The following is a 27,134-nucleotide window of genomic DNA, read 5'->3' as shown; positions in this document are numbered from 1 at the left end:
TAACATAATATTATAATTTGTTTTTCTTTTAAAGTATGTGTCAATTTTCCATTGAATTGAGACACCCACAAAAAAGTGGGACAGCTAATCCCTATTCACTGCCCTATTAGCCTCAACTCTCAAGTTTGTGATATAGTATGTGCACTTTTCGCCCTATTAGTCTCAACTCTCAAGTTTGTGATATAGTAACAGTTAGAGAAATGCAAGCTAATTGTTGTTAAGGTCTTATAAAGCAGGAGCCGTGATTTTGTTGCTTGGTGTGCACGGGAATAGCAATTAGTTAGTCTTTCTTATTTGTTTTGTTGCTCCATATTAGTATCATATTGATCAAACCAAAGTACATCAATCTCAAACCAAGTTCAAATTTTACTCATAATTAGGTGTTATTATAACATTCAACCCTAAAATCAGTAAAGCTTTTACGGCTAAAATACTGCCCTAGAAATTTCACCATACAATTATTCTCAGGAAAAAACTCCAATTTGTTTGCCATGCCAAGAAATGTCTACCAACCATCCTTTCCTGAATTATCTTTATCAGCAGTATTTAACCTCAGTTCAGTTAGTCCAGTTCATGTTGCACATGAAAGTTCTTAGGTGCCCAAAACAACCTTAGTTCCATCAACAATTACTAGGTACGTGCTCATTATCATAATCAGATATCCTAGAAAAAATGGGAACAATAACCCAAGAACAGACAGGCAAACTTGTACATCTATGTGAAAGAGTACATATCACTTTTGAACCAAGAACAATATTCCAAAAGCATAAAGGAACCGATATCATATCAATCCATACAAAACCATCCTTATTCTTTCAAGAATTCATATGCAGGAAATGCTCTATAAATACAACCTGACATGAAGAAAAAGAGAGCACTGTTTCACCATTTCTAACTATTCCTTTTGGTTCAGATACAATCTGCAATCCAGTGACAAACCAGACAAAAAAGGGAACGGAAGTCAAGATGCATGGGATTCATGGAGATATTAATTCATAGGAAAGCTGAAACAAGAAACAACATTAATAATTGTTGCATCTGATATATTTTTAAGAGCATTTAATATACTTGTATTTAATATAATTTTCCCCAACAAAAGGACAAAGAGCAGCAGTAGTAGATGGGTGGGGGTCCCCATCCAATGACAACTAATAAACAGATCTTTTTTAACATTCAAATAAACGTAGCCAAGGAAAAAAGGGCAAAGGGCACACCTGCAGAGACGGGATTCAAGTGATGAGTTGTTCCGGCTAATCCTCTGTCCAAACAAACCAATAAGTTAATTTCCAGATTCACAACCAATGCATTTAAATACAAGCAATGCATTTAAAAGTTCATGTTGACAGATGACTATTAAGTTTTCACCCATTATCAATAATTAATTATTGCATATGCATGACATAAACAACAGCATAGGAAATGCAAATAAAACTGCACCGGCACATATGCATCCAACATTCTCTAGCAAAGCTCGTCAAACTGTGTTTAGCAAGAGTTACCATCTGAGGCAAGATAAAATTGGAAACCACACTCAACTAATGTAATTAATCAACACGGTTTTTATGGGCTTTCCTAAGGAAAAGAGATAGATCCAGACTATTTTAACAATCCTTCTTTAAAATCTACTCTAACTTGCATTTACTGTCTAAACTCTAAATCACAAAGAAAGAAAAACCGTATTGCAACAAGTTAACGGCTAATTGATCAAGAGTGTACATTGAATGGAACCGGAGTTGTTCAGTGGCTTAACAGCTTATAACTTAATATCATTTCTCAGCATTTGCCGCATGGTGCAGAGAGATGTTAAAATGGGACCACAGCAGGCTGGGGCTCCATTTCCAGACCAGGCCAACTTGCTCATAAGTGTTAGCCATAAAAGACTCAGCAACTCATGCTTGAGAGTTGAGACCAACTAAAGTGTGTGCAGTTGTCTTATTACACACCTTCCTGACATAAGCCAAGCTTTGGGGAAAAGCTAGCCCAGTCAATTCAAGAATGATTTGGACGCATTTGAAATCCAATATCGTCAGTCAAATGACAAACATCATCATAAGTTTTATAATACATATTCATAATAATTCGTTAGTGAATGGACTGACGTGCAACTTCAAAATCCGTATCACACTCAACATACCTTCTAGGTTGGTTCTTTAAAAATGGTGGACAGAGATTCATCATCACCAATATTGATCTTAAACAATCCACTCAAAGAGAACAAACATACAACTTCCCTTTATCTGCCAATTCTAATAGGATGACCATCAGCTATCCCAATCAGATAAAAAAAGACCTCAGACTAAGTATTATAAATTATATCAAACTCAACATTATTACTAAAGTGAACATTTACTCATAAACATGTTTACATATCCCATATACCAAGGTAGTCAATCCCAGAAAGCAGAGCGGAGTAGCCAACCCAAAAAATCCAAAAAAATACTATAGTGGGATAGCAGGTAGGGGATGGCCCTATGGGAGCATCGAGGGAAACAATATAAATTATTTGTATACACATCAATGCTAAAAAGTAAAATATAGAAATATAAAAACTACAAATTAAAGACATTCATATTTAATAATAATATAGCGACTAACATTCAAATTCAACATGATTCAAATAAGTTTAAGGTCTAAGGATTAAAAGTAGGTAAGTAAAGAATACTTAGAAGGGTGGAAAAACACAAATAGAGGAGAAGAGTGCTCTAAGTTGGATAAGAACAAAAACCCAGAACTGCAACAGAGGAAGGAACGGAAGGACAGAGGGAACAAGGGTCATACAACCAGTTTTAGAATGCAAGGCCTGGTTGCAGACCCCAGATTCAGCCTTAACTTTCTGTCAGCTTACTTGTCAAGGACACAACCAGCTGTGATAGCTACAATTCTTGCAACCAAAGCAGGCTGCAATGCCTGCTACACAGAAACATGACATGACAGACAAAAACATGGCAAATATCCTCAATCCACTCCGCGATAGTGCCGCTATTGACTAGTTAGCCCCTATCTAAGAGTAAAAATCATCTATCAAATTACCATAATCAAAACCGAAATCGTTTGTGTCTTTGGTGCTCAATGGCCGAATCATCTACCAAATTATTCAACAAAATCAGTAAAATATGACACCTCCTACATGGAACAATAATTGCAAACCATCTATTCACATTCCATGTCTTCATATACAGGACCAGCTTCAAGAACATGCTACCCTAATAGCATTAATTGAACGCTTAAAGAAATTCAGGAAACTTCCAATAGAAAACAAGTCTTAAACAAAGAACTTGCTCACACTACCACAGCTTTAATTGAACTATGTTCAAATCCACTTCATAAATTGGAGAAAACTTATAATAATTATTAGCTCAATCACTAAATAAAAAAAGCTTGATCAAATCCCTAACCTTTTTTATGTTCATCCACAGGCTTGATGACAGCCTCCCCCTCATCACCCTCCTTGACCACCACGACAGCTTTGGCGGCGGCAGCGCCACCAGTACCGACTTCAACACTGTCATTATCGTCCGGGTAGCGAACCACAACCACAGGACAGACACAATGATGAACACAGTAATCACTAACGCTCCCAAGCTTGCCCTCGCTACCGCGGCGCACGGCGCCAAACCCTCGGCTCCCCATGATGACGGCGCTGAGTCCGAGCCTCTCAACCTCGAGGCACAACCGCTCTTTCATGTCGTGATCCTTCACAATGTGGATCTTGTAAGGAATCTGAGCATCCTTCAACGGTTTCGCAAGATCAGAAGACTTCGTCGCCGTGAAAGCGTCAAAATCATCTTCGAGCTTGCGCTTGCTGAGGTCACTGTGGTTGACGCTGTTGACGGTTTCCTCGTCAGTGTTAGGATCGGTGTTGATGGATAAGTCGATGGAGCCCCAATCGGCGCCGAAGAGGACGTTGGTGGGGCTGACGTGGAGGAGGATGACGGCGTCGCCAGGTCGGATGTATTGCTGGACGGCCCAGCGGACGGCGTAGGCGCTCTCATCGGAGAGGTCAACGGCGACACCGATCTTGCGGCGAGCGCCGGCGGTGGGAGTGGGAGTAGCGGCGGAGGTAGGGTGGTGGTGAGGGGAGGAAGGGTGGTGGATTTTGATTTGGGGGAGGTGTGGATCGGAATCCAGTGTGGTTGGGTTCTGGTGTTGCTGCATTTTCTTTTGGTGGAGTTTTCTAGAGAGGCTTTGTTTTGTTTTATTACTAACGAGTGAAAAGTTGCGTGAACCAAGGGAATGAGGATTGTTTGTTAATAACTTCATATAGAAGGTAATACTAGAGATACAAGTTGGGCTACGGTTTCTATAGGTTAGGCCTACCTAATAGCCCACAATTTTCATCATAGAATCTAGATTCCAGAGTGTACTTCTATTATTTTTTATACGATTATATTCAATAACTATATTATTAATATTCATTTATACTACATATACTTAAAAATTAAATATAATGATATAATAATAATGTAAAAAATTTACATATATCTTTTTTCTCTAATAAAATAAGATATTTAGCTAGGGAAGGAAAGTCTACTATCGTTGAATAATCTAAGAAAAAATATATATACAGCAATTGTGTAAGAATTTTTTACACTTTTAATATATCATTCACCATTCATTTTCAATAATCAATAATCTTGCAAAAAAATTAATCTAAATAAAATGTAAATAATGCACTTACTTATAAAATTCTTAATCCTACATAAATATTACAATAATAATCTAAACGCTGCCTCTTACATGATAACCTTCTCGAAACTGACATAACCCATGATTTTAGTCTGAACGGCTAGGGGAAGGAAAGTCCTTGCCGAATTTTGGCATATGAAAGCACAGAGAATGATATTTATTCAATGCATGAGTGGTTTTGCTTTATCAGTTTATCCTTTCTGGTGATATCCATTATCTATTACTAGCTGTACTACCTCTAGTTACCTTATATTGGCATGATGATGCACAGTCTCTGTTTCAATTGTTGTAAGATTGTACTGAATCAATTGCCTTCAACTTTTATTCAAAATATCAAGTTTACGTTTTTAAAATGATAAATTCATACTTTGAAAAAAATTATTTTAAATCTTTTACTGATATCATGAAGCCATTAATTAATATTATCCTTTCTACAATACATAACTCAAAGAAATGTCTTGTTAAATCCTAAGATGATTAAAAGGTTAAAAGTTTTATTCTTAAGAGTGATATTTATTATGAATATTACGAAGGACAACAGCAAATCCTGAAATAGATTAATTTCTTTCCAAAAAATGATAAATAATACACTTGGTAATACAAAAAAAAACTACAATACTTAAATGTATGCGACTATGCTCCCCAAATCTATAGCATCCTTTTGTTGTATCATAATTTGCTTATTATTTAAATGGATAAAATTTTATAAAGAAAAAATATGTAATAAAAATAATCGATGATAAGTGGTGTAATGATTATATATAAATTTTACATAAGTAATACATAAATATTAGACTATTCAACCCATATTAGACTAGTTGGTTAAATCAATAAACAAGTAAATCAAATTCATCCGTAATCTTAATAAACAGCTAATACACCTCAACATATATAAAATCGATTTAAAGGGATCCAAATCCACCAGAAACAGTGCAGACCGATTACATGCTTGAACAACATATTTCTTCATAATTTTCTTTTTACAATTGACCTTGAGTACCATGATTATTCTCGTGTAGTCTTTTCTTACTAGTAACTTATACATATATTATAAAAGATAGACCAATAAGTGGACGTGCCGGAGTGGTTATCGGGCATGACTAGAAATCATGTGGGCTTTGCCCGCGCAGGTTCGAATCCTGCCGTCCACGTTTTTTCTAATTATATTCTATTTTTATCTTAAAAGCAGCTGAGCCATAATAACTGATTTTTTTTATCTATTTCCCCCCTAATGTATGAACTATGAAGCTTTTATTGTATACATTTGCATTTATTACTTTTCACATGGTATACATTCGAGGATTAAATATGTATATACGGATCAAATGTTTTTATATTATTAATAAATTATTTATCATTTATATATTAATCATTATTGATTCTTAAATAATAATAAACTAATAGTATAAAAAAATTTACATTTATATTCAGTAGATTTTAAACTTTTACGTTCAATATGAAAAATCACATTTTATATATAAATAATATAACTTATATACAAATGTATGTATAGAAAACCTGTAAAACCCATTGTAACAGATTTAAACCTAAATCCTCAAATTAAAATTGAAACAAAAACAATATACTAATGATATGTAACACAGGATAGTTGAAGAAAAAATTATGAAAAGAGCCCCACTTCCCTATGGAAGGTCTCTACCCTTTGCTATGGCAACGTTTCCTCTGAAGCAACCCTTCCATAATGATCTTCTTTTTATGATGTACTGAATCAAATTCAGTGTCTCCACATAGAGCCTCTACCTTTCTCCCGCGAGGACTCACCAAAAAGAACCCAATTGAAGTGCATACTATAGCACAAATCCTACCCCATAGAATCAAAGTCACAAGAATAATCAAAGGCAAAAACATAGACATGTTACAACTGTAATATCCTTCATCTTGCTTATGTTTCTTCACCACAATTCCATTTACTAGAACTGGTCTTGGTTGGTATAGTTCAGAGGATGATTTCCAAGCCCTAGTTCCTGGTGAAGTGCTTGTAGTTGTAGAAGATTGAATGAATACAGGTGATGAACACATAGAAGAAGTTGAAGTGTTTAAATTGGTTTGGTGGGTAGTTTTATTTTCTGTGTTTGAAATTTTATCGACTTCTCCTTCTAAGTTGTTTGTGACTGACTTGAACGAGTTAACCCTATTTCTTTTCCTTCTGAGATTAATAATCTTTTTTCCCTGTAACAACATTTATGGTATAAATTAAAAGGGTTAGTAATTATTCAAGCATGCCATAAAAATAGATTTTTTTTTGATAATTTTGTTTACAGCATTGACCAAGCAGTTAGATAACCTGAAGAAACTTGCATGTGCTATTTAAAATTAAGATAGTAATAAGAAGGCACATTATAACGCAATTATGATTAAATATGTTGATTAATTTTGGTAGTTTCTACAATTATGTTAGAGCCACATTAAATGCATGATGGTTTATATAATCTATCTATACTTCTATACTACTTATAAAGGAAAAACTCAAAATAATCATCCATCATGGTGTAATTTGGGATTCTCCCTATTTTGCCCTCACTATTTTTTAATTTTTACCAAAAAAAACTATATATAACCGAATGTTCATCTCCACCCAATGTATATTCATATTAATTAATTAACTATTTCTTATTTCTTACATTATAACTATCAGTTTTTTAATATAGAATATGAATGTTAAAAAATTGAACATTACACATATCGAATAAATTCAACGTATAGATGACAAATATTTAACACAAAATATTATATTGTTATTTATGACATACAAACTACATATTATAAATGTATGAAAACAGGTTGATAGGTACGACAGTGCCTGTCAACACGCTAATTGAGATAAACGCAAAGGAATCATAAGTAATATTATTATACATGAAAATTCAAAGGTGGGTGGAAAAATAACTAACCCATGATGTTTCATTCAAAGTGGCCTTCAGAGTCTGCCGAAGAAAACCATAATTGGCTTTCTTCCTAAAGCGATTTTCATTTCGTTCTCCGCAACTCTTCAAAGCCGATGACAAAATGGTCGGTAATGCGACTCTTTCCTTCTCCCTCGCAGCAATATAAGTTAGAAGCGGATCCATGGTTTTTCCTTTTTCTAATGGTTTTGTTCTAAAAGGATCATAGTTCATATCATCATTGGGTCTGAAACAATGAAAGAAACAACCTTTGCTTCTGTTCTTGGACCTAGTCTTGTTGGACTCCATATGTTTGAGTGTAGGAGGGAAATGTTGGTGTTGTTGTTGGGGTTGTAGTTAGGATTTGACGGTTGAAGAAGGGTGAGGGAGTAGTGTGTTTATATGGGTAGAAAATATAGGGAAAATGAAGGAAAACGTGATATGGTACATGCAATATCTGAGGAGTTTGTAGAAGATAGAAGATTGCAAGCAATGTGTCCCTCGCGTTGCCCCATTTATCGCGTTGCTGTGCAAAGTGTGTTTTTAAATCCCCTTTTCTTTATAAATCCCCTTTCTTTATAAATCCCTTCAACCCGGATTACTTTTTCTTTTAAAAAAAATGATATATCTCCTCTACTACTATCATCATAGTTTCCCTCCTCTCTCTTAAAAAGACATCAATATATAATAAAAGTATATTTTCAATAGTTCAAATTTTAATTTATTTTTAAATTAAATAACTTAAAAAAATTAATCCCGTAATATTTCCTGTATTTGGAGAGGAATCATGCGTTTGGAAGGGTTTTGTCAGTGAAAAAATATTTGTTGTCATAAACTATGTTTCAACTTAAGTCTCACACTAATATAATCATGATATATTAATTAAAAACTTTAAATAATAATTATTTATTTTTTGCTCTATTGTTATTGGCGACATACAAAATTTGAGACATAATTTAGTATCACAAATCTTTGTTATTCGTTATCAGTACTCGCCTCATTGCTTCATTTTGGATATAGGACTTTCCTTGACCTGTGGGTATCTACTAGATCTGATAATCGTAGGTCATTAGGTACCTACTAGATCTGATAATTGTAGGTGATTAGGTGCCCGATGAATCAACTAATACACATAAATTTCAAAAATATTAAAAATAATTGTGACTCATTTATGAAATAGTGTTTTTTCTATAATTCTATGTTATTTAGACAATCAAAAAGAGAAAAATAATAATAATAAAAGAGTAAAATATAAGTTATATAATTTAAAGTGATTATTAAACACAATTTATTTTACTCATATGAACACAAAAAATAAAGTCATTACTTCAATATTATGATGAAAATTTTATTTAGTTAAAATTGTTTAATCAACATAAGATTATATTATACATATGAATTAATTAAAAACATAACATCATTATTTAACATGATTTATAATATAGTATTATAATATTTGATTGTGTAGTTGACCCTAGAAGAATAAATGTTTGATTGTTGTTGTATTATTAGATCAATGATTGTTATATAATAAATTAATAATCATAATTACCGATTTAGATTGATTATTATTTCAAATAATTGTTGCATAACTTAAATTTTGATGCCAAATAATTAGTTAATGAATATATGGAAAATTAAATTAATAAGTATTTATTTCTACCAAAAAAATTATTTACGAAAATCAATATTCCCTTTGCTTTATATTCTATTCTATAATTGCAGATTTGATTCCCTATTTTTATTTATTTGTAGGTTTACCTATATTTTCTAATTAGGAAAGTAATTTTACTTTTGGGATATTAATTTGGATGTGCGTTTTTTCTAAATTGGAACATATATTAGTTAATGAGTATCTTAAATCTCATCTTAATTTAAATATTTATATTTAAAAATAGAAACTTCAATATACAATCAATTTTTTATTTGCTGAGCATACTAAGATTGATAAAGACAAATTAGGTGATAACAAGTGTATTAGTAGTCTAATTCTGATAGTCTCAATGTCAGATAGAAGTGTTCAAATTTAGATCGGTAGAAAAATAAATTCAAAATTTGATATAACACCAAATATATTTCGATTGCATTGATTTATTTTTTAAAGACTAAACGAACTAGTTTCACTTCTTTGATCTAGACTGGACTAAAATAATATATAAAAGTTTAAGTGTAACATTTTAAGTGTGTTCCAAACTTAACTCTAAGTCCCAACTCCCTAAATTGTGTCTTTCTTTTACCATTCCCTCTTCGGCCACTGTCTCATCCGTTAGTCTTCACTCTCTCCTCTATGTTGCATACATTTTCTATCTTTATTCTTCAATTATTTTCTTTACTATTTTATAGTTTTCATTCTTCAATTCATGTACTTTTAAAAATTAAAAAAATTGTCAAGAATAGAATAAAAAAAGTTGCTTTTATGCCTATCAAATTTTTTTCTATAAGTGGGGATGTATTAGTTATGCATGTGGATTTCAAAATCTACTTTTAGCACATGAGGTAGAGTTAAAATTATGTTACATAATGATCGTATTGTTGTCTTGTATTGATGGTATTGTTGTCTTGCTGTTGTCGCTTTTGTTTACTTTTATGGTTGCTATCTTGCTATTTTTCTTTTGCTCTTTGCTGCTGTTTTTTTTTTACTTTTTGTTGGACACTTTTTTAATGTTAATGTTGTTTTGATGTTGAACACTAATTTTTGATGTTTTATCCTTGTTATTTAGATATTTTTATTGAATGTACACGCAACTTCAATATTTTATAAAATAATCAAACCAAAATCATATATATAATATTTAGATTAGATTGAATCAAACATCTTATTACAAAGAGACCAGACTGAATCAGACGGCAAGTTAATTTCATGTTCGGATCGGATGATTCTTTTCCTAAAAACCAATTCATACCAACTGCGGACACCCCTAGTGTCATGGTTCAGATGGAAGATTCTTAAGCTGCTAGTAGCTACTTGTAATAACTCCCAAAGTTCTAGTTGTATATACTTTTTTTCCCAAACATCAATGGAATGCTTATTCCCATCACTTCCTGCATGCTGTTATATTCTAAACCATGAATTTCCTCAGCATGTTACAAGAAAACCCATTAAGAACAGCAAAAACAAGGCATTGACATTTAGAAGAACATCAGCTATAGCTAAGTAATTTACTATTTATCCTTCTCCTGCACAAACATCTTCAAAATGGTGCCACTGGTCCTCCAATCACATAAGAAGGAGACTCTTCCCACTCAGCTTTAAATAGTAGAGTTTGCAAAGTGTGCAGCACATCATATTCTGGATCAAGTCTCCTCTGCCACCCCTAAAAAAGAAGACAGAAACAAAATGCAGAAGGAGTTAATTCATGTTTAATCCAAGACAAAGAAAATTTATAGTTCAGAGCTCTAAGCCTTCAAGGTGATAATACTTTCGAAAAGCAGAACAACTTTATGCATGTCCTACATACATCTTTTAAAATTTAGTAAACATTGCATTGAGTATCTAATCATAGATAAACTAGAGCCTGTACATTATCAATTTGCCAGTAAAGTTTTAAATGTATCACATCTAATTGTCCATGTTTCCATAAATGGAAGTAAGGAAATTATGATCTTAATTTTTCACGCTTTATACATCAGTCATATCCTGAAATGGAGAATATGCAAAAACTTGCATGAGATGGTTTGGCTAGAAGAAGACCAATAGAAGGTTCAATGAAAAAAGTGAATCAAAAAAAGGAAGATAGTCTGAATCCGATTATATGCGGAAAAAGAAGACCCAAGAAAGCTTTAAGAATCCATTGCTTTTGTTCTAAGGCAAAAAAGCACAAGGGATTGGTGGTTTAAGTTTTAGATTTCAGTTTCCATCTTTATACAAAATGATTCTAAAGAAACAACAAAGCATTCTAAGCATGTCATGCCAAGAAGGTGAGTATAGGAATCTCCATCTTCATATTGATCTAAACACCACACACAGACCAACTCTACTGCTCAGAACATAGGGAAGAAGGATGAGACACAATAATAGTTTACCCCTGAGGTTGGAATGTACAGTTTTGCATTTCTAAAAGATATTCCATTTTTTATTCTGAAATAATCAGTTATATAAAATTTGAAAAGAATATATATCCTGATTGGCACTATGTCAAGACCATAAAAAAAGTAAGATGAACTTTCAACCATATATATAAATAGCAATGTAGAAAAGCTAAACATTACTCCTGCAATCAACATTTGTTTCATTTCTTAAAAAAGTGATCTAAAGGCAGAACTTACCTCCAGAACCAATGTGGTCACCATCACAGCACAAACACTGCTATCTATGTTCACTTTATGGCGCCTTACATGCTCAAGCAATTGTTGAATACGATCAGCTGTGTGGACAGCTTCACCTTCTGAGGACCGCCAGAACTTAAATGATTTATCAACCTCCTGTTAAATGCAGGAAACAAGTATATGATACATTGGTATCGTGACCTGATTTACAGTTGAACATAGGTTACACAACTTAAGAGGAGGAAAGGAGGGAGATTATATCCTCTTCCTAATGAGTTGGAGTCGTCACAATTTGCTGTCAAAACGTAGAAAACTCTCTACATGCCCTTAGAACACATTGGTCTTAATTTAGAGATTTAGATTCGGGAGTCAATTGCAATTGACAGATTGGGGAAGGTATTAGTACCTCGTCCGCCTGTACTAGACAGTATCCTCACCAATTGTATGGACTATTTTATACCTGAAAGTTGTTTGATTATTTTATTTAATTGTAAAGGGAAATATTTTTTATTATTTTTGTGTCTAACAAGATTTTATTTTGCTTATCCCCATGAGCAATAGAGAATCAAGACTATGTAATTTAAGTAGACAAATGTTTGTTAGTTGAGTATATTTTATTTACTTTTAGGACCAGAAGTGGCATAACACGGTTATTCAAAGGATAAGTTGAAGAAAAGAAGTGAATATTCACCACGACCATTCAAAGGATAAGTTGAGGAGAAGCTTAGTGATAGAGAATATGCTAATTTTGAATTATTAACTGATAAAATTGTTATATTAGATTTCAAAATTATGATAATAGCATTATCTTCCTATCTCTAATTCAGAAGAAATGATTATTCTCAGATTTTTATCATTTATTATTTTTGAAGAGAAAAATATAGGTTCGTTTTTTATATTTTAAAAAAACCTTTTTGAAGAGATAAACAATTATTTTTTGGGTGCCCCATTTTTATTTTGGGCTCATACAAAATTAGATGTTCACAATTTATATCTCAACATTAACAACTCTAAACCATTTGTCAACTGTATGGCAGTGATAGAGATGCAGGAGAACTAGAATATCCATCAATTCTATTTTATTTATAAAAAAAACAATCAGATTCTATCACCAGCATCTCAAAGATGATATATAACATGTATAAATGTTTAGACTCAACTTGCTGCCACAGACTAGGAGAATCCAAATAAAATGACTTTTGTTTTGAAGTCAAAGTTGGTATGCAATCCCCACAAGAAAACATGTTTGACCTTGACCATAAAAGGATTATTCTTAAGTTTTCTGATGATGTTGAAAACAATACAGCCTAATTACTTGTCAAAACTTTGGGAACCACAAATGTAAATATCCAAAACATCAAAGTAAGGACATTCAGCCAAAGATTGGACATCATAGTTCAAATGAATGGCCTTGCTTCAAATGGAGGATAAGTTTGTCATAATTATAAATGAAAAAACAATATTAAGCAGGTCATATGTTAATAAGTCATCAAGGTGTTAATACAAAACATACATGGAAAGCACAAAACCTTAATCCTTACCTCAATGAAAGATTTCGGGTCTGGGCACTTCTGTCGTTTCGATAATTTAAGTGCACACTCTGCAGCAGTGTGGCCATCTTGAAGTGCAACAGCCTTAAAGAAGTTGAGTAAATTTTCTTGTTCCCTCTTTGAAAGCTCAGTAGTCATGCCTACATCAAGCAAAATGACATGAGGCCTTGACTTAAAGAGCTGTATAGGTGATGACTTGCTTTTTGCTACGCGGACAAGAATATTTCCAGGATGCATATCTGCATGTATAAAATTATCCACCTGGACGAAGAAATGTATCTATGTTCAGGCAATTGATTATTTCAATCAAATGTGTAATTGGCCACAAGATAACAAATTATCAATGGCAACTTGTAACCACATGAAAAAGGGAGAATCATTCTAGATCTCTATGACACTTTATTACATGCATTTGGTATTTTTTTTTTAACAAAACATTCAAGTGCAATTCTATACACACCCATAAAACCATTACTCACCCAGACGGATAGCCTATCCATCAGGCTATTTACACAGACATATAGACCCTCCATTTGGGTGAGTAAGGGTTGGCTGGGTGTGTATAGAATTTCTCAACATTCATGAAGATCCTGATTCTTCTGTCAAAAATCCTTGAAGAATTCATCATTTCTTCTCTTCCAACTTCGTGCTCTTTTCCTAAAGACCCAACAAGTAAAATATTGCAAGGAGGAATTTTAGAATATTAACAAGAGTTCAGTTCAATGTTAGGTTTCTTTTCTTTTCAATCTTCTTTTTTATTTTTTGCTTTTGATTTTCGGTACATAAGTTATCTGCTATCCATATAATATATCATATTATGACATTGTCCAACAACAAGCATAGACAACATATAAGATTGTATCTTTCACCATTTAAAAAACACTCTCTCTCAAATATGTATATGCACTCTTGATCAACTGGATTAAGTTTAGTTGAGATATCATATTATCATTCCACATGCTCATGAATTAGGCAACTCTATCAACATAGCTTGATAAACAAAATCTACACAATTTAAAAAAAACACACTCTCTCAAATATGTATATGCACTCTTGATCAACTGGATTAAGTTTAGGTGAGATATCATATTATCATTCCACATGCTCATGAATTAGGCAACTCTATCAACGTAGCTTGATAAACAAAATCAACACCAACATCATTAAGGAGAGAGAAAATCACAAGAGAATTCATAAATTTTACCAAAAGCATCTTTAGAAGAGCATGCGTTCCAATATGAGCTAGGGAACTCTTAAAATGGTCATGTCCTTCAAGCTCGTCAATGTAGTGAAGAACACTTTCGCCTTGTTCATAGGTCTCCACCAAAACAGATGGGTGCACAAGGGGGTACAGAGGCACTGGGAATGAAACATCCTTCCATCTCCGGAAATTATAGATAAAGCGGCTAAGATGAGCTGCTTCCCTTGAAAGATCAACTTGAGACATCATAAAAACAGCAAACTGCTGTACACTTTCATCTAGTCTCAGCCACTTCAAATTAGGTAAGAGAGTAAAAATCTTGGCAACAAAATTGATGATGATAAAATCCCTCCTAATAGCTTCAGAAACCCCTGGATGTCGGACCTTCACTGCTACAACAACAGGTTTGATTTTCTTACCCGGGTATTTGTATTTTAGTGTAGCTCGATGAACTTGAGCAATGCTACCCGACGCTACTGGTTCCTCGTCAAAATTTTCAAATATTTCTGTCAACTTGCGACCAAATGCCTTTTCAATACATTTTCTGCTATAGGTAAATTTATGTGATGGTGCTTTGGTCTGAAATTCTGCAAGTTCACTACAGAGATCCCTAGGGAAGAGATCTGGTCTGGTTGCAGCCCATTGACCCCATTTAATAAACGCAGAGCCAGCTTTTTCAAGTGTAACACGAACCACATGAATCCATGTTTTCCTAGATTGAGTGCCCAAAATGTTCACAAAAGGAGCCATAGCTATGCAGGGCGAAAACAAAATTACTAAATAGATAGCGCGGAGAAGCAATATAAAAAACTCAAAGGCTCCAAAAAGAGCTGCAATTAAATATAGGCGTCCATCTTGTGCATGCATGTAAAGTGAACCCTTTCTTGGGAAGGATTCTGCTTCTGCCCATGCCTGTCGTGTCCAAGCAAGCTCTCCTATTATGAAAGCAATGAAACCAGGAGCAATAATATTCGATCGGGCCAAAGCTAAACTTACAGCACGGGCAATTTGACCTATTGGCTGTAGAGCTGGCCCCTTATGTAAACACAGTTGAAAAATCCTGTTCCATACAACTGGAGCATGCTGGTTTTTAGCATTATTTGATGGGAGTGTATAGAAGTTCCTCACTCTGCTACTCATAAAAAAGTTAAACTTCCATCGGAATAGCATAAATGGAGTTTGTCCTTTGTGTACAAATCTGTAGTATGAGATAAGTTTGTATGTTGAGTAAGGGAACCCCAAGCAGCTTGTTTTGTGATTCCAGTGAACAGAACCTGCAAACCTTCTAACATTTCCACAAGATAGAAGCCTGCATTTTAGATTGTGTAAAAATTCTTCACATTAACTCAGTCGAACAAAGCTACAACAGAGAAAAATTAAACTAAAAGAATAAAATAGCTGAAACAGCACAAAGACAAATTCAAATTGATCACAATTGTATAAAGCAAATGCATGATACCTTTAATTCCTAAAAAAGAAACTCCAGAAACCTTTAGGTTTTAGAACTCCAGAAAAAAGAAACTAAAACTAGACGTATAAGTTCTAAGTTAAAAAGTAAACTGGAAATAAGCATTTTTTCAATAAGCTTTTTGTTTCTTCTGTAAAAAGCTTAATGTCAAAAGCTTCTCTAATAAGCTTATTGAAATAAGCTAGAAAAAGCCTAAAAGGTCATAAACTATTTTCATAACCTTATTGATGTGTCTATTAGTGTTGATGCATTTAAGAATGATGCATGTGTGACATTAATTATTAAATATTATTATTATTACGCAAACAACAAATGACAGCAAATATAATCTTAGAATTAAGAGGCAAAAAATAGAACCTTGACATGGTGACGTGGATTTTGGGACAGTGAATTCCAGATTGTGTGGGTAAAATGGAAACGTTGCACACAGCATCCTCGTATTCAAATTCCAATGTTTCTCAGATTGTCGCCGCCTTTGTCGGTGAGGCTTAGGCGGTGCATGGTGGCTTTGACATGCGTTTAAGTCTGTGTGTTTTATAGGGCGGAGGACACTGTAGATTGTTAAGGTATTTATTGGAATATGGGATCTTTGTGATGGGAAGATCCTTGTTTCATTTGGGCCGATGGGCCTATGCTTCAAATCACAAATTAATTATAGAAACTAATTTATGTATAACACTGTTAAAATCACAAGTGTTAACGACACATTTTTTGTCATGGTTAATCTACACGTTCAAACATTTATTTATTAATGAGAAACAATAGTCCAATCTTGCTGTCTTCTTAGCTCTTCTTTTTATTTGATAAACAAGTTGTTGGTTTAATAATGTAGGACCTATCTTCATTATGACGTCGTTGGAAAGGACCCGCTGTCCTCATGAAATTATTTCCTTTACAAAAAAAGGGTGAAGATACACGGTCAAAAAAAGATTGAGATTGATTCAGTGTAATTGTGAGTTACAGTATACACCAAAATTCCAAGGTGCTAATGATTTCGCACATTACCGTGGTTCTTCATTCTCATCTCTATTTTTTATATCATCATTCTTTTTTTTCCTTCACTTTTTTAACAAAGATTCAATTTCAGGAGTGCAAAGTGAGTGATCATTCTTCAAAATACTTCCCCAATGGCTTCCCTCTACACCTCATAATCAAGTTAGTCTCTTTTTTAAACCTCTTTCCCACTTCTTCTGTAGTTGCTCTTAATAGAGCCTCCTCTTCCTTTTACCTGAAAATTTTGTTGTTCATTGAAAGCTTGTGCCTCTTTTACTTGATTGAATTTTCCATTTTGGTTCTAATTAGAAACGTCTTCTTGTTTCAGATCAAATTAGATATTGTTGAATTGTGCAGCATTGAGCCGTTAAAGCATATGGAAAGAATTGCTTGCTTGTCGATCAAGGCATCAAGCAGGATAAACTAAAGGTTGATATACTTTTTATACCCTTTTTTGATCATTTTTCATTCTTCATTAATATAATATTTGAGGGTGTTCTTTGTTTTTTGTTTTCTGCAATAATGATGCTTTGGAATTACTTGCCTTAAATTGTTATATTGGCTATCTGCTAATAAGATACTAGAGTTTGGGATTTTCTGCAATAATTGAAAACTGATCGATAGACTCCTATTCTGTAATATTGTAATGTGTTATTAACGTTAAAAAGCCATGAGTTTCAGGTAATTAGAATCCAAATCATATCAGTAAATGCAGAATGAAAACATGGTAATCAAATAATCCTCAAGGTTGAGTTAGATTGTGATGTCAAATGAATCATCGTGGCTCCTTTTTAATTGGCATTGAAAGCGTGTCTTAGACTTAGTTAGACTGATTTATATGAACAAACTTCAGCTTCATCATTATGGTTCTGGTTCCTTTTTAAATTGCCGTTCCATATCAATTTCATTACTGGAGAAAAATTCTATTGCTTTAATAAACTGCTCTCAAGAATTTCGGGTCATCTTAAAGTTCATCCTTTTTTATACATAAATTTGGATAACAATTGGGAATGTGATTTAACCCATGATCCTCCCCCAGATATTTACAATCTGGTGCTCCAGTTAAGCATTATATGTCGATCAGTTTTCAATTAAGCATTATATTTTGTCCAATTTTATGATGTTCAAATGTTTTCCTAAGCTACCTACCTAGTAGTGACCACTGGAGATTAAATCATTTGCCTAATATGATATGATCGACAATTACATAGAACACAACTTACATGTGAGGTAACCAATCCAATATCATAGTCATACTCCAGAATCACAAGTGGTAACACATAGAGTGACATACTTTTTTGGACAGAAGATGTGATCCCAGAATCCATATTCTAGAAAATAATGCACGCTACAATCTTAATTTGCTCTCTCCATATTCTAATTACCAAATCAATAATAGTAACAAAAGTGGATGAAGGAAAAGAAACCAACATTATCCTAAAACAAAACATGTATCCTAACAAATAGCAATGCAGCCAGAATATGAAATATGATTGAAAGCAGAGAACAAATAAAACTAATGAATGCACTCCATCAAATATCATATAGCATCTGGCAGTTGAAAACTTTGTGAACCAAAAATCTGGTGAGAGCTGCTCTGAACAAAGACAGCCAAGCCACATTTGCTGCTGTTGAATCCTTCCCACAATGAAAAATTAATATTTCCTGTGACTGTCTTTTTGGCAGATATGTCCTTAACTGAGCACAGTTTTTCTAGCCTTCTAACAACATAGTCGTTGGCTAGAACACGGCCTATGTTGTCCCCTCTCGGAATGTCAGTAACCAAACCACTTTCATATAATGCGACCATGACATTTGCAACTTGACTATCCACCTTGCTTCTCAAGGTTCCTGTTAGCGACACTTGCAAAGAATCTGGTGTACGCCTGGTGAACGTTGTCTGCTAGCACACAATTAATTGCCTAATTAACCATAGTAATCTAGGAATAAAAAACTTCTTACACCTCAAAATAGATGAATTTTCAATGGCAATGCAATTCATATCATTACTCAATGTTGCAAGTTGCATAGAAAAAGCAACATTTATGACTGGAATTGAAGTTTCTTGTTAATACGTGATTTTCTTTAGTGTGTGGAATGGTTTAGCAATTGATGATGTTGGTTTCGAAGGATGGATACCTTTAATCCAACTCCTATTGAAAGGAAGGAGATGAGCAAGTGTCCTACTAGGTTTTGGACCAGAGTGAGATGATGAAATTGTGATTGAAAATCACTTATGTCAACATCTATCTGTTTTGGATCTACCAGAAAAAAGTGATTAAGGTACATTTATTATCATAATTTTATTATTAGAATAATATCTTGAATATAAATTGTGTGAATTTTAGTTCACATTGAAAGAAACCGTTGGAACCTAAATTCACAGCTTATTCAGATTAACAACAATAAAGAGAATTATATAAACAACATAAAATGAAGGAATCCTATGTTCCACTAATCTTTCTTTCTTTGGTTTTTGGCCAAACTAATCTTTCTAGCAAATCTGGCTTCTTGGAAGATTAGTAATGATTAATTAAAAGTAGATTACTAACTTTGACATCCTCATATTCCTAACCAATTAAATAAATAAAACTTTTTAATTAGTTTGGTACACATGAACATGAATAGGTGTGATCCCCATCTACCAATTCTCTACTTCAATAAAAAAAAATGAATAAATAGAATGAATTATCTTTTCCTTCAAAACTCAATTGGCAAATGAACGGAATAATCAAATCAAAGCATAAATGTTTGCTGACCTCGAAAGAAAGAGAAGGGAATCTAGGAGCATGAGTAATGGCATCAATGAGGGCATTTTCGTCATTTCCAATACAATGGGCCTTTCCTTGTACCACAACTTGAGGAGTAAATATAGTATCAAGCCCAAGGGCTTCAACATAGGCTTTCTGCCTCACTGTCCACTGTGTAGACCCAAATGGGTCCTTCCAGCCCATGTGGTCCCAATAGTCTACATGGAAGACCAGCACCACCACCGGCACCGCCAGCTCAAAGTCACCCCTCCCCAGCCGTGACAGTACCATCTCCGCCGCCGGTGACGTCTTGCACCCCTGCGATGAGAACATCTCCACAAGCACCGGCCCACCGCGCTTCTGCTCTTCGGCTGTCAAGTCTGCCGTTGCAACGTGGCTCTCGATGGTGGCGTCGCCGCTGGTATGTCGACCCTTGCCGCCGAAGCAGGCCCAGAGACGGAGCGGCATCGGTTAAAGTTAAAGCAAAAGAGTGAGAGTATGAAAATGTGAATGGAAGGTGGAGAAAGAATGATGGGGAAGAATATGGTATGGGTTTGAAGTATGAATAATTGTGGGTGTTTTATGTTTTGGTTGCGTGACCGACAAGGTTGAGTGGGTGGCATGCACGTTGAGTTGTGAATGTTACAATTTGGTCGCACATATTTGTTAATGTTTATAAACAAGTGTTACAGATCACCTACTTACACAAAGAATCCACTCTCTCTCTCTCTCTATATATATATATATGGGACGGTTAGGATCAGATCCAATGTAGACAGCATTTGGAGAAGAATCTTTACAGTGTGAAGTTGTTGCTTTGGTAAAAGTGTAATGTTCTTAAAAAAATTAATGTTGTTTGTGATGTTCTGAAATAACAAATATTTGGACCTAGAACCTACATGTCTAGCCATACTAGTAATTTAGAGGAGAAAAAAACTTCTCTGAAAATGTATATATATTTATATAGATATAACCAATAAAATTGTGATAATACATAATTTTTTTAATTCTAACTAAAATTTACTCCTGAATGATAATATTAAAAAAAACATAAGCGGCATTGGAAAGACATGGACAAAGAAAGGAAGCGGGAATAACTATCTTCTTCCCATCTACTCAAATCAGTGTGAATATATCTCTAGATAAGTTTTTTTGTTAGACTACATGTGCTGAGCAATTTGACCACTTTATCATATTTCTTTGGCTCAGTGTCATGTATGTCCATGTTTCCGCATTTTGTTTTCTACATTGAAGAAATAATTTGAAAATAAATAACAAGTAGAAAAAAGTGTAATAAATCCAAGTAAAGATTAGTAGGATTCAATTTGACATTTTGTTTGCTTGGGTTTCATTGTGTTGTAGCATAGCTCTATAATTCATAATAAGTAACCGCCTTGCTAATATTGATCCCAAAAAAGATTATAATGTGATTTTATTCTCTCATCTTTTTGGTTAATTATGAATGCGATTTTTGTGTTCCTAATGATTTATACAATGATAATAAGGTAAATTTAATTTTGTTGTTTCATATACAAATCTTTAAAAATGAAAAAAATGAGCTCATGTTCATAGTTAAAGGGAAATGGAATGAAGATTTGGCATTCCCTATTTTAAGTATAAATAATCGATCTTTAGATTCAAACTTTGGCAGTCCTGTTCCCCTCCCCATTAAAAAAAGCAAAAGGAAAATAAAATACCTATAAAAAATAGTAGAAAATAATAAAGGAAATATTATCGAAAATCAAAGAAACCTTAACTAATTTATTTTACATTAGATAATATTTAATGCCAAAGGTATAGATTTAATGAACTAACTTTATAAACTTACTAATTAAGAACTTTGGAAGTCAATTCTTGATAAAATATAAACCAATTGTTTCCTACTAATTAATTGTCAATGATAGACCGCGAGTGTTCCTCTGCCTTATTTTTTAAGCCATTGCAATTGAAAGATAACTAACCTTAAATATATTTTGTCCCTAGAAGTTGACTCAATGTGACCTTGGCTAGTGTTGATATTGCTAATAGAAAAAGATTAGAATCCATATTGCTATGCTTATAACTCAAGCACCTCCTAGAGCAGCAAAGGTTACAATCAATGATATAGGAGAAAAATATCAAACGCGCATGTCTTATAGAAGTTAACACTTTTGCCTATCTAATGCATTATCCTATGAAAAGGCAATTGCAAAGGGAAGGTAGGAATTTCTCTTAGAAACAGCACCAAAATTTATCCCCAATATGATACTAGCCTCGTTTACGGTGTAGATTCTATATACAAAAGTTAGCACATCCCATTCCAACACCTCGTTGTCATCGAGGCTTGTGACATAGCTTAAATGGAATGGAGTTAAATTTTCCATCCTTTTACTTCATTATAGCCCAAAAGAAAAATAGAAAGTTTATGAAGCTTTACTCCCTCATCGTAAGTAAATCCTTTTGGATAGATTACTTTGGTTCTTTGCTTCACGTTCACCATTATCTTTTCCCTGCAGCAATGAATTTGCATTAGAATTGGAAGTTTTCTTAAAGAGCAGTTTATGGAAACGAGAAGGGAAAGAAAGAAAAATATTCTTTACAACCAAGTTACAAAACCAAATGCAGTTCTCAATATTACAATGGCAAGATCAAGAAGTTCATAAACTGAGATCATAGAAAATTTGTAATTGTAAGTTAAAGATAGCATGATAAAAATATGAGCAAAAGTTCATGCAATGATTACAAAATTTCATCTCTCCAACAAATAAATGAACAAATGAACAAATAAGTAAGTATATATATGGTTAGAAAGGGTGACATATACAAGGAGTTGGTCCAGTGGTCTATGACTTCATTGGATCCACGGGTATCATACAAGGTCAAAGGCCAAAGTTTAATCCTTGTAAGGGACACTTTGCTGGGAGGGGCGCCATGATATTAGTTCCTTACCAATAGGGTGAAGAGATACCCATGATTAACAAAAAAAGAAATCATGAAATGAAAATCGAGTTATTCAAAAAGTTCTAGTGGTGAATCTTGAAGACTAAATATTAAACTCATACTTGAATGTAATATGTGTTAAATATAAAAAATCATGCATGAGCCTTTATCTAAAAAGCTTAAGCTCTTAGGAGGAGTTGGTCCTTGAGAATACCATCTAACAAACAAAAGGATCAAGATAAGAAAAAAGAAGACATGATAATCTAATTAAAGAGTTATTCATTTGAAACCCCAATTTTGGATTTATAAGGTGAGAGGAAACCTGCCTGACTACCATATTACAAGATAAGCATAGGAGGATAACAGCCACTTTCAATGGGAAGACAACTAAGCAAGCATTTAATATCTTCCCTATAAGGAGCATTTACCAAATTTATCTATCCAAACCTTAGCATTCAAGAGGACTATGTTTTTTATATTTTCCCTGCCTACAATACAATTAATAATGCATGATATACTGGAAGTCTGATATTAGATTCTTTGGATGAAAACAAAAGAATATCATTTTCAAGACAGATTTCAGTACCAGTATTGTCAAGACAGATGATCCTGCTGTGTCGCCCTTCTGTAGATGATTGCATTCTGTACTTCTATGATTTTTTAACATGCCCCCATCAGGAGCAACTCTTTCAGTGCATTTCTGATTCACTGTGACATTCTTTGCAGCATTCTCTTTTCTCTTCCCTGTCCAACTATTAGCCTTGCTGGTTCGTAGTTTCTCCTTAGCACCAGTACTACAAAAGTTTTCTTTGTTGACCTTGGCTGGTAACAAAGACAATAAACCTGTAGACTGATACGGAACCTGGAAAATGTAAAGTCGGCATTCATGAGAACATATATCTCATGATTTCTAAACGGTGATGAAGAAATTATAAAATGTGAGGATAGCAAGAGAAATGTCAATTAAGAAAAAATGATAGAGCCAAAAAAATGTCAATCTATAGGAGAAACAAATCCTGATTTGGAAGATATAGATGCATTTGATAATCAATTAGTGAAACCATTTCTCAATATTAAATTGGTTTGTGCTTCATATAGGACTTGGTCAGAGTTTCCACATTTAAGAGTCAGGTAAAATGGCTAAATATATGAAAGTTTATATAAATATAACTAAAAAGACAGGTAAGTTAAGGAAAATGCAGCTTCTTACCAATGACTTTGCAGTTCTATGGTATGCTGGCTTTGCAAAACTAACATTACTTTCCTTTCTGTAACTAGATGTCAGGGATATGTTAGATGGCTTGCATTTGCTCTTATCTGCAAGATTCACTGTGGCCACATCTTTCCCATCTGGGATTTTTTCTCTGTGGTGCTTCGGTACAAACTTAACTTCATAACCTGGGTTTGAACATGACCCAACACTAGACTTCCCAGAAGATGATTTACGGCCCCTTGATTTCATGCTATCCCTACCAACATCCACTCTTGATTTTACTCCCCTTCCCTCCACTAAAATGGAAGATCTCTGGGATACATTAGCATACTTACATTTGTTCTTTTCTGCAAGATTTATTGTGACGGCATCTTTCTCTCTCTGGTACTTTGATACAGACTGAACTTCATAACCTGGGTTTGAACTCGACCCAACACTAGACTTCCCAGAAGATGATTTACGACCCCTTGATTTCATGCTATCACCGCCAATATCCAATCTTGAGGCCTTTTTTGTAACACAACTTTTCCTAAGACCAGCCCTCCTTACTGGGGAACTTCCACTTTTCTGATCACATGGTTGACTAGACACCTCCATATATTTCCGATGTTGCTGAACTCCTGAGGCTTTTTTTGTAACACAACTTTTCTTAAGGCTAACACTCCTAACTGATAAAACGTTTTTGCTATTCTGATCACTTGGTTGACTAGATACCTCTTTATATTTCTGCTGTTGGTGAGTGTTCTCAGATGTAATTGTGCTTCTTGTACTGCTTTCACCAGCCTTGTTATCTACAGAACTTGAACTACTCGTCAGATTTCTGCAATTAGCCATAGACTTGGCATTTCCTCTTGCATTACGTTCAAAAGCTAATCCCGACTTTGCACTTAACAATCCTTTTGGCATGCTAACATTCAATTTTGATTTGGGTTTCATTTCCTGACGGAAGCTAGAACCTGCTTGGAAGCATCTCTTACTTAAATCCTGCTGCTTGTCTAACAAAATGTTCAGATTAACACCTTCCCATTTCTTGCAGGTATACTGTTTGCCTCTAGATCTCGATACTGAAGAAGGAAGGTCCGGAGAAGACACTCCTGGCGCATCAACTTCTGATGTCAATATCCCCTCACCAGGGTGAGAAAACATAGATTTTAACTGCCTAGCAGACCACTTGTGGAACCTGAAAATGGTTTCATAGCAATATTACTTGAACTTAACACCATTTACCAAAACCTCAAGCTTAATAAGGAAAACCTCTGAATAAAATTATAAAAAGGCTCCTTACGGGTGGCTTATGCTGAACCAGTCATCACTCCTGCAACATAATCAAAACAACAAAATAGTAATGATAATAACAGTTAGTAACAAATGAATATAATTTGGTCCAAATAAAATGGGACATAGAATCCTATATATGTATATATATATGCGTGTGTGTGTGTGTGTATATATAACTATATCCAATTGAAAACTCAAACTTGGAGAACTCACATGTCTTCACCAACAGAGTTAGCTTCAGCTTCTAGAGTCAAATCTGCCCACATAGGTGCTTCAATATCTTCCTGTATGTCACGCAACACACCAACAAAAAAAAAATCGATAATCGAGTTTGAAAACTGCAAAACAGAACTAGCAGAAGGCACAAATGGAGCAATGCATAGTTACCAAATAAACCTCATATGAATCTATTACAGCACGCCTCCACCTTGTTTTCATTTAACACAATTTTCCTATAGTATCAAGAAATGCTAGCATAACCCTAAAAAAAATATGAACTCGACCTAAAAAAGTACAAACTAGATAAAAGTGAATGGGGAAGTTGAATCAATGAAATTAACAAGAGTGCATAGGATGAAGGATTAGTTACCAGAAAAGCCCAGTGATCGTTATACTTCTTGATAACGATCCCGTTCTTCTTCGGAGCTTCCATGATTCTCTTAGTGATTCTTTCGGTGGGAGCAACCAGTGAGAGAAATGCTGAATGGAAATGAAACGGGAGACAAGGAGTTATGGCGCGTGAAGGGAGGGTAGAAACGACAACGTTTAAAGGTCGTATGATGATTTGATAAGCGCCGTTGGATTATTCGAAGGGTTTGATGTACGGTTGGTATCGTTCGTTTGGGATGGTTCGGAGTATTTGACCGTTGGGGCGTTGGTTTGTGTAGACTTAGAGACAAAACCGTTCAAAATGTTGCAGCATGGATTTAACATTTATTTATGGGGGATGCAATTTACAATAAAAAAAATGATTTAAATGTAAATAAATCAATATTAATTTAATTATGCATTACCATAATATTAAAATGACTAAGAGTGGAAACAGTCAGAACAGACTTTTCCTTAAACAGACCGAACATATATAACATATAGGAGTCTGGGTTTACTAAAAAAAAAATTCAAATCTTAGATCTGACATGTTTAAAAGTATAATCTGATATGTTAGCTTATTTAAAAGTCTATTATATTTTATTATGAAATAAATAATTATGTCTACATTTAAGTAGGCTAATAGACATATTTTTAACTCTAACAATTAAATTATATTTTTGTATACATTTTTATAATAAAATTATATATTATGAACATTATTATAAAATATAACTAAATAGACTGATATATTAGGTTTAGTAGGCATTTTGGATACCCTAAAGCCTATCCCGTTAAACTAAATAATTTTTAAAAAAAGTTTTAGCATAAACATGTTTGCAAAAAAAATCTGATCTAGCCTACCATGTTATAGGTTAAATAATAAGTTCCGGCGATTTCATCTATTTCCATAATCAATGCTTGAAGTTAAAATTACTTATGAAATAATGTATGATTAGTTATTAGTAGTACAAATGCATATTATATATCATAATATAATAATTCTAACAATTAGATGAATATAAGGATTCAACCAGATTCATCACAATTCAAATTGGTAGATGTTTTCAAGTATCTGAAATGTAATTATAAATTACATAATTAAGAGAGTTTTAGAATTAATAATAGTCATATATGATTGGAATAATATTGTCTTAATAATAGTCCTATATGATTCGAATAATATTGTCTTAATAATAGTCCTATATGATTGGAATAATATTGTCGTGAATAAAAATATGAAATTCAGACAAAATAAGATAATTAATAGATATTTAAATTTTTAAACGCGGTGTTATGCATTCCAAAAGTATTTTATT

General features: G+C 33.7%; 5 protein-coding genes and 1 non-coding gene across 7 annotated transcripts; 1 reads left to right on the top strand and 5 right to left on the bottom strand.

Annotated features, from left to right (window-relative positions):
- Positions 612-4,250, bottom strand: LOC109355123 (universal stress protein PHOS32-like). Its single transcript, XM_019598081.1, has 3 exons — positions 3,396-4,250; positions 1,215-1,258; positions 612-920 (listed from the first exon to the last, which is right to left on the bottom strand). The coding sequence occupies exons 1-2, from the start codon at positions 4,153-4,155 to the stop codon at positions 1,251-1,253; spliced, it is 768 nt and encodes a 255-aa protein (XP_019453626.1). The 5' UTR covers positions 4,156-4,250; the 3' UTR covers positions 612-920; positions 1,215-1,250.
- TRNAS-AGA lies at positions 5,756-5,837 on the top strand. The gene has a single exon. It is a non-coding gene; the product is annotated as a tRNA-Ser (tRNA).
- Positions 6,218-8,019, bottom strand: LOC109354123. Its single transcript, XM_019596477.1, has 2 exons — positions 7,599-8,019; positions 6,218-6,876 (listed from the first exon to the last, which is right to left on the bottom strand). The coding sequence occupies exons 1-2, from the start codon at positions 7,896-7,898 to the stop codon at positions 6,343-6,345; spliced, it is 834 nt and encodes a 277-aa protein (XP_019452022.1). The 5' UTR covers positions 7,899-8,019; the 3' UTR covers positions 6,218-6,342.
- Positions 10,724-16,655, bottom strand: LOC109355119 (ABC1 family protein C21C3.03, mitochondrial-like). 2 transcript variants are annotated; one of them, XM_019598077.1, is made up of 6 exons: positions 16,500-16,655; positions 16,432-16,460; positions 14,610-15,915; positions 13,397-13,666; positions 11,856-12,011; positions 10,724-10,903 (listed from the first exon to the last, which is right to left on the bottom strand). In XM_019598077.1, exons 2-6 carry the CDS (start codon positions 16,437-16,439, stop codon positions 10,781-10,783), a joined length of 1,863 nt encoding a protein of 620 aa, XP_019453622.1. In that variant the 5' UTR covers positions 16,440-16,460; positions 16,500-16,655; the 3' UTR covers positions 10,724-10,780. The 2 variants fall into 2 exon arrangements, with proteins under 2 accessions (XP_019453622.1, XP_019453621.1); XM_019598076.1 differs by having other exon boundaries at positions 16,432-16,655.
- LOC109355121 lies at positions 18,424-20,470 on the bottom strand. Its single transcript, XM_019598079.1, has 2 exons — positions 19,827-20,470; positions 18,424-18,967 (listed from the first exon to the last, which is right to left on the bottom strand). The coding sequence occupies exons 1-2, from the start codon at positions 20,283-20,285 to the stop codon at positions 18,608-18,610; spliced, it is 819 nt and encodes a 272-aa protein (XP_019453624.1). The 5' UTR covers positions 20,286-20,470; the 3' UTR covers positions 18,424-18,607.
- LOC109355120 lies at positions 21,804-25,922 on the bottom strand. The gene is made up of 6 exons (XM_019598078.1): positions 25,817-25,922; positions 25,441-25,511; positions 25,235-25,264; positions 23,947-25,129; positions 23,323-23,598; positions 21,804-22,306 (listed from the first exon to the last, which is right to left on the bottom strand). Exons 1-6 carry the CDS (start codon positions 25,877-25,879, stop codon positions 22,238-22,240), a joined length of 1,692 nt encoding a protein of 563 aa, XP_019453623.1. The 5' UTR covers positions 25,880-25,922; the 3' UTR covers positions 21,804-22,237.

The sequence above is a fragment of the Lupinus angustifolius genome, chromosome LG08 (genome assembly GCF_001865875.1).
Source record: "Lupinus angustifolius cultivar Tanjil chromosome LG08, LupAngTanjil_v1.0, whole genome shotgun sequence".
Lineage (NCBI taxonomy): Eukaryota > Viridiplantae > Streptophyta > Magnoliopsida > Fabales > Fabaceae > Lupinus > Lupinus angustifolius.
The sequence above is the reverse complement of the archived record's forward strand: the minus strand, read 5'-3'. Positions and strand labels throughout refer to the sequence as shown.

Excerpts from the sequence above, each read along its gene's own strand:
- LOC109355120 (XM_019598078.1), bottom strand. The coding sequence starts at position 25,879 with ATGGAAGCTCCGAAGAAGAACGGGATCGTTATCAAGAAGTATAACGAT. Across the intron at positions 25,265-25,440 it reads AACTCTGTTGGTGAAGACAT|GAGTGATGACTGGTTCAGCA; the intron begins GTGAGTTCTCCA and ends ATTATGTTGCAG. Across the intron at positions 23,599-23,946 it reads ATAGAACTGCAAAGTCATTG|GTTCCGTATCAGTCTACAGG; the intron begins GTAAGAAGCTGC and ends TACATTTTCCAG.
- LOC109355119 (XM_019598076.1), bottom strand. Across the intron at positions 13,667-14,609 it reads CTCTTCTAAAGATGCTTTTG|GTGGATAATTTTATACATGC; the intron begins GTAAAATTTATG and ends TTCTTCGTCCAG. Across the intron at positions 12,012-13,396 it reads ACCCGAAATCTTTCATTGAG|GAGGTTGATAAATCATTTAA; the intron begins GTAAGGATTAAG and ends TGCATTTAACAG.
- LOC109355121 (XM_019598079.1), bottom strand. The coding sequence starts at position 20,285 with ATGCCGCTCCGTCTCTGGGCCTGCTTCGGCGGCAAGGGTCGACATACC. Across the intron at positions 18,968-19,826 it reads TCCCTTCTCTTTCTTTCGAG|ACAACGTTCACCAGGCGTAC; the intron begins GTCAGCAAACAT and ends GTGTGCTAGCAG.
- LOC109355123 (XM_019598081.1), bottom strand. The coding sequence starts at position 4,155 with ATGCAGCAACACCAGAACCCAACCACACTGGATTCCGATCCACACCTC.
- LOC109354123 (XM_019596477.1), bottom strand. The coding sequence starts at position 7,898 with ATGGAGTCCAACAAGACTAGGTCCAAGAACAGAAGCAAAGGTTGTTTC. Across the intron at positions 6,877-7,598 it reads CTTTGAATGAAACATCATGG|GGAAAAAAGATTATTAATCT; the intron begins GTTAGTTATTTT and ends ATGTTGTTACAG.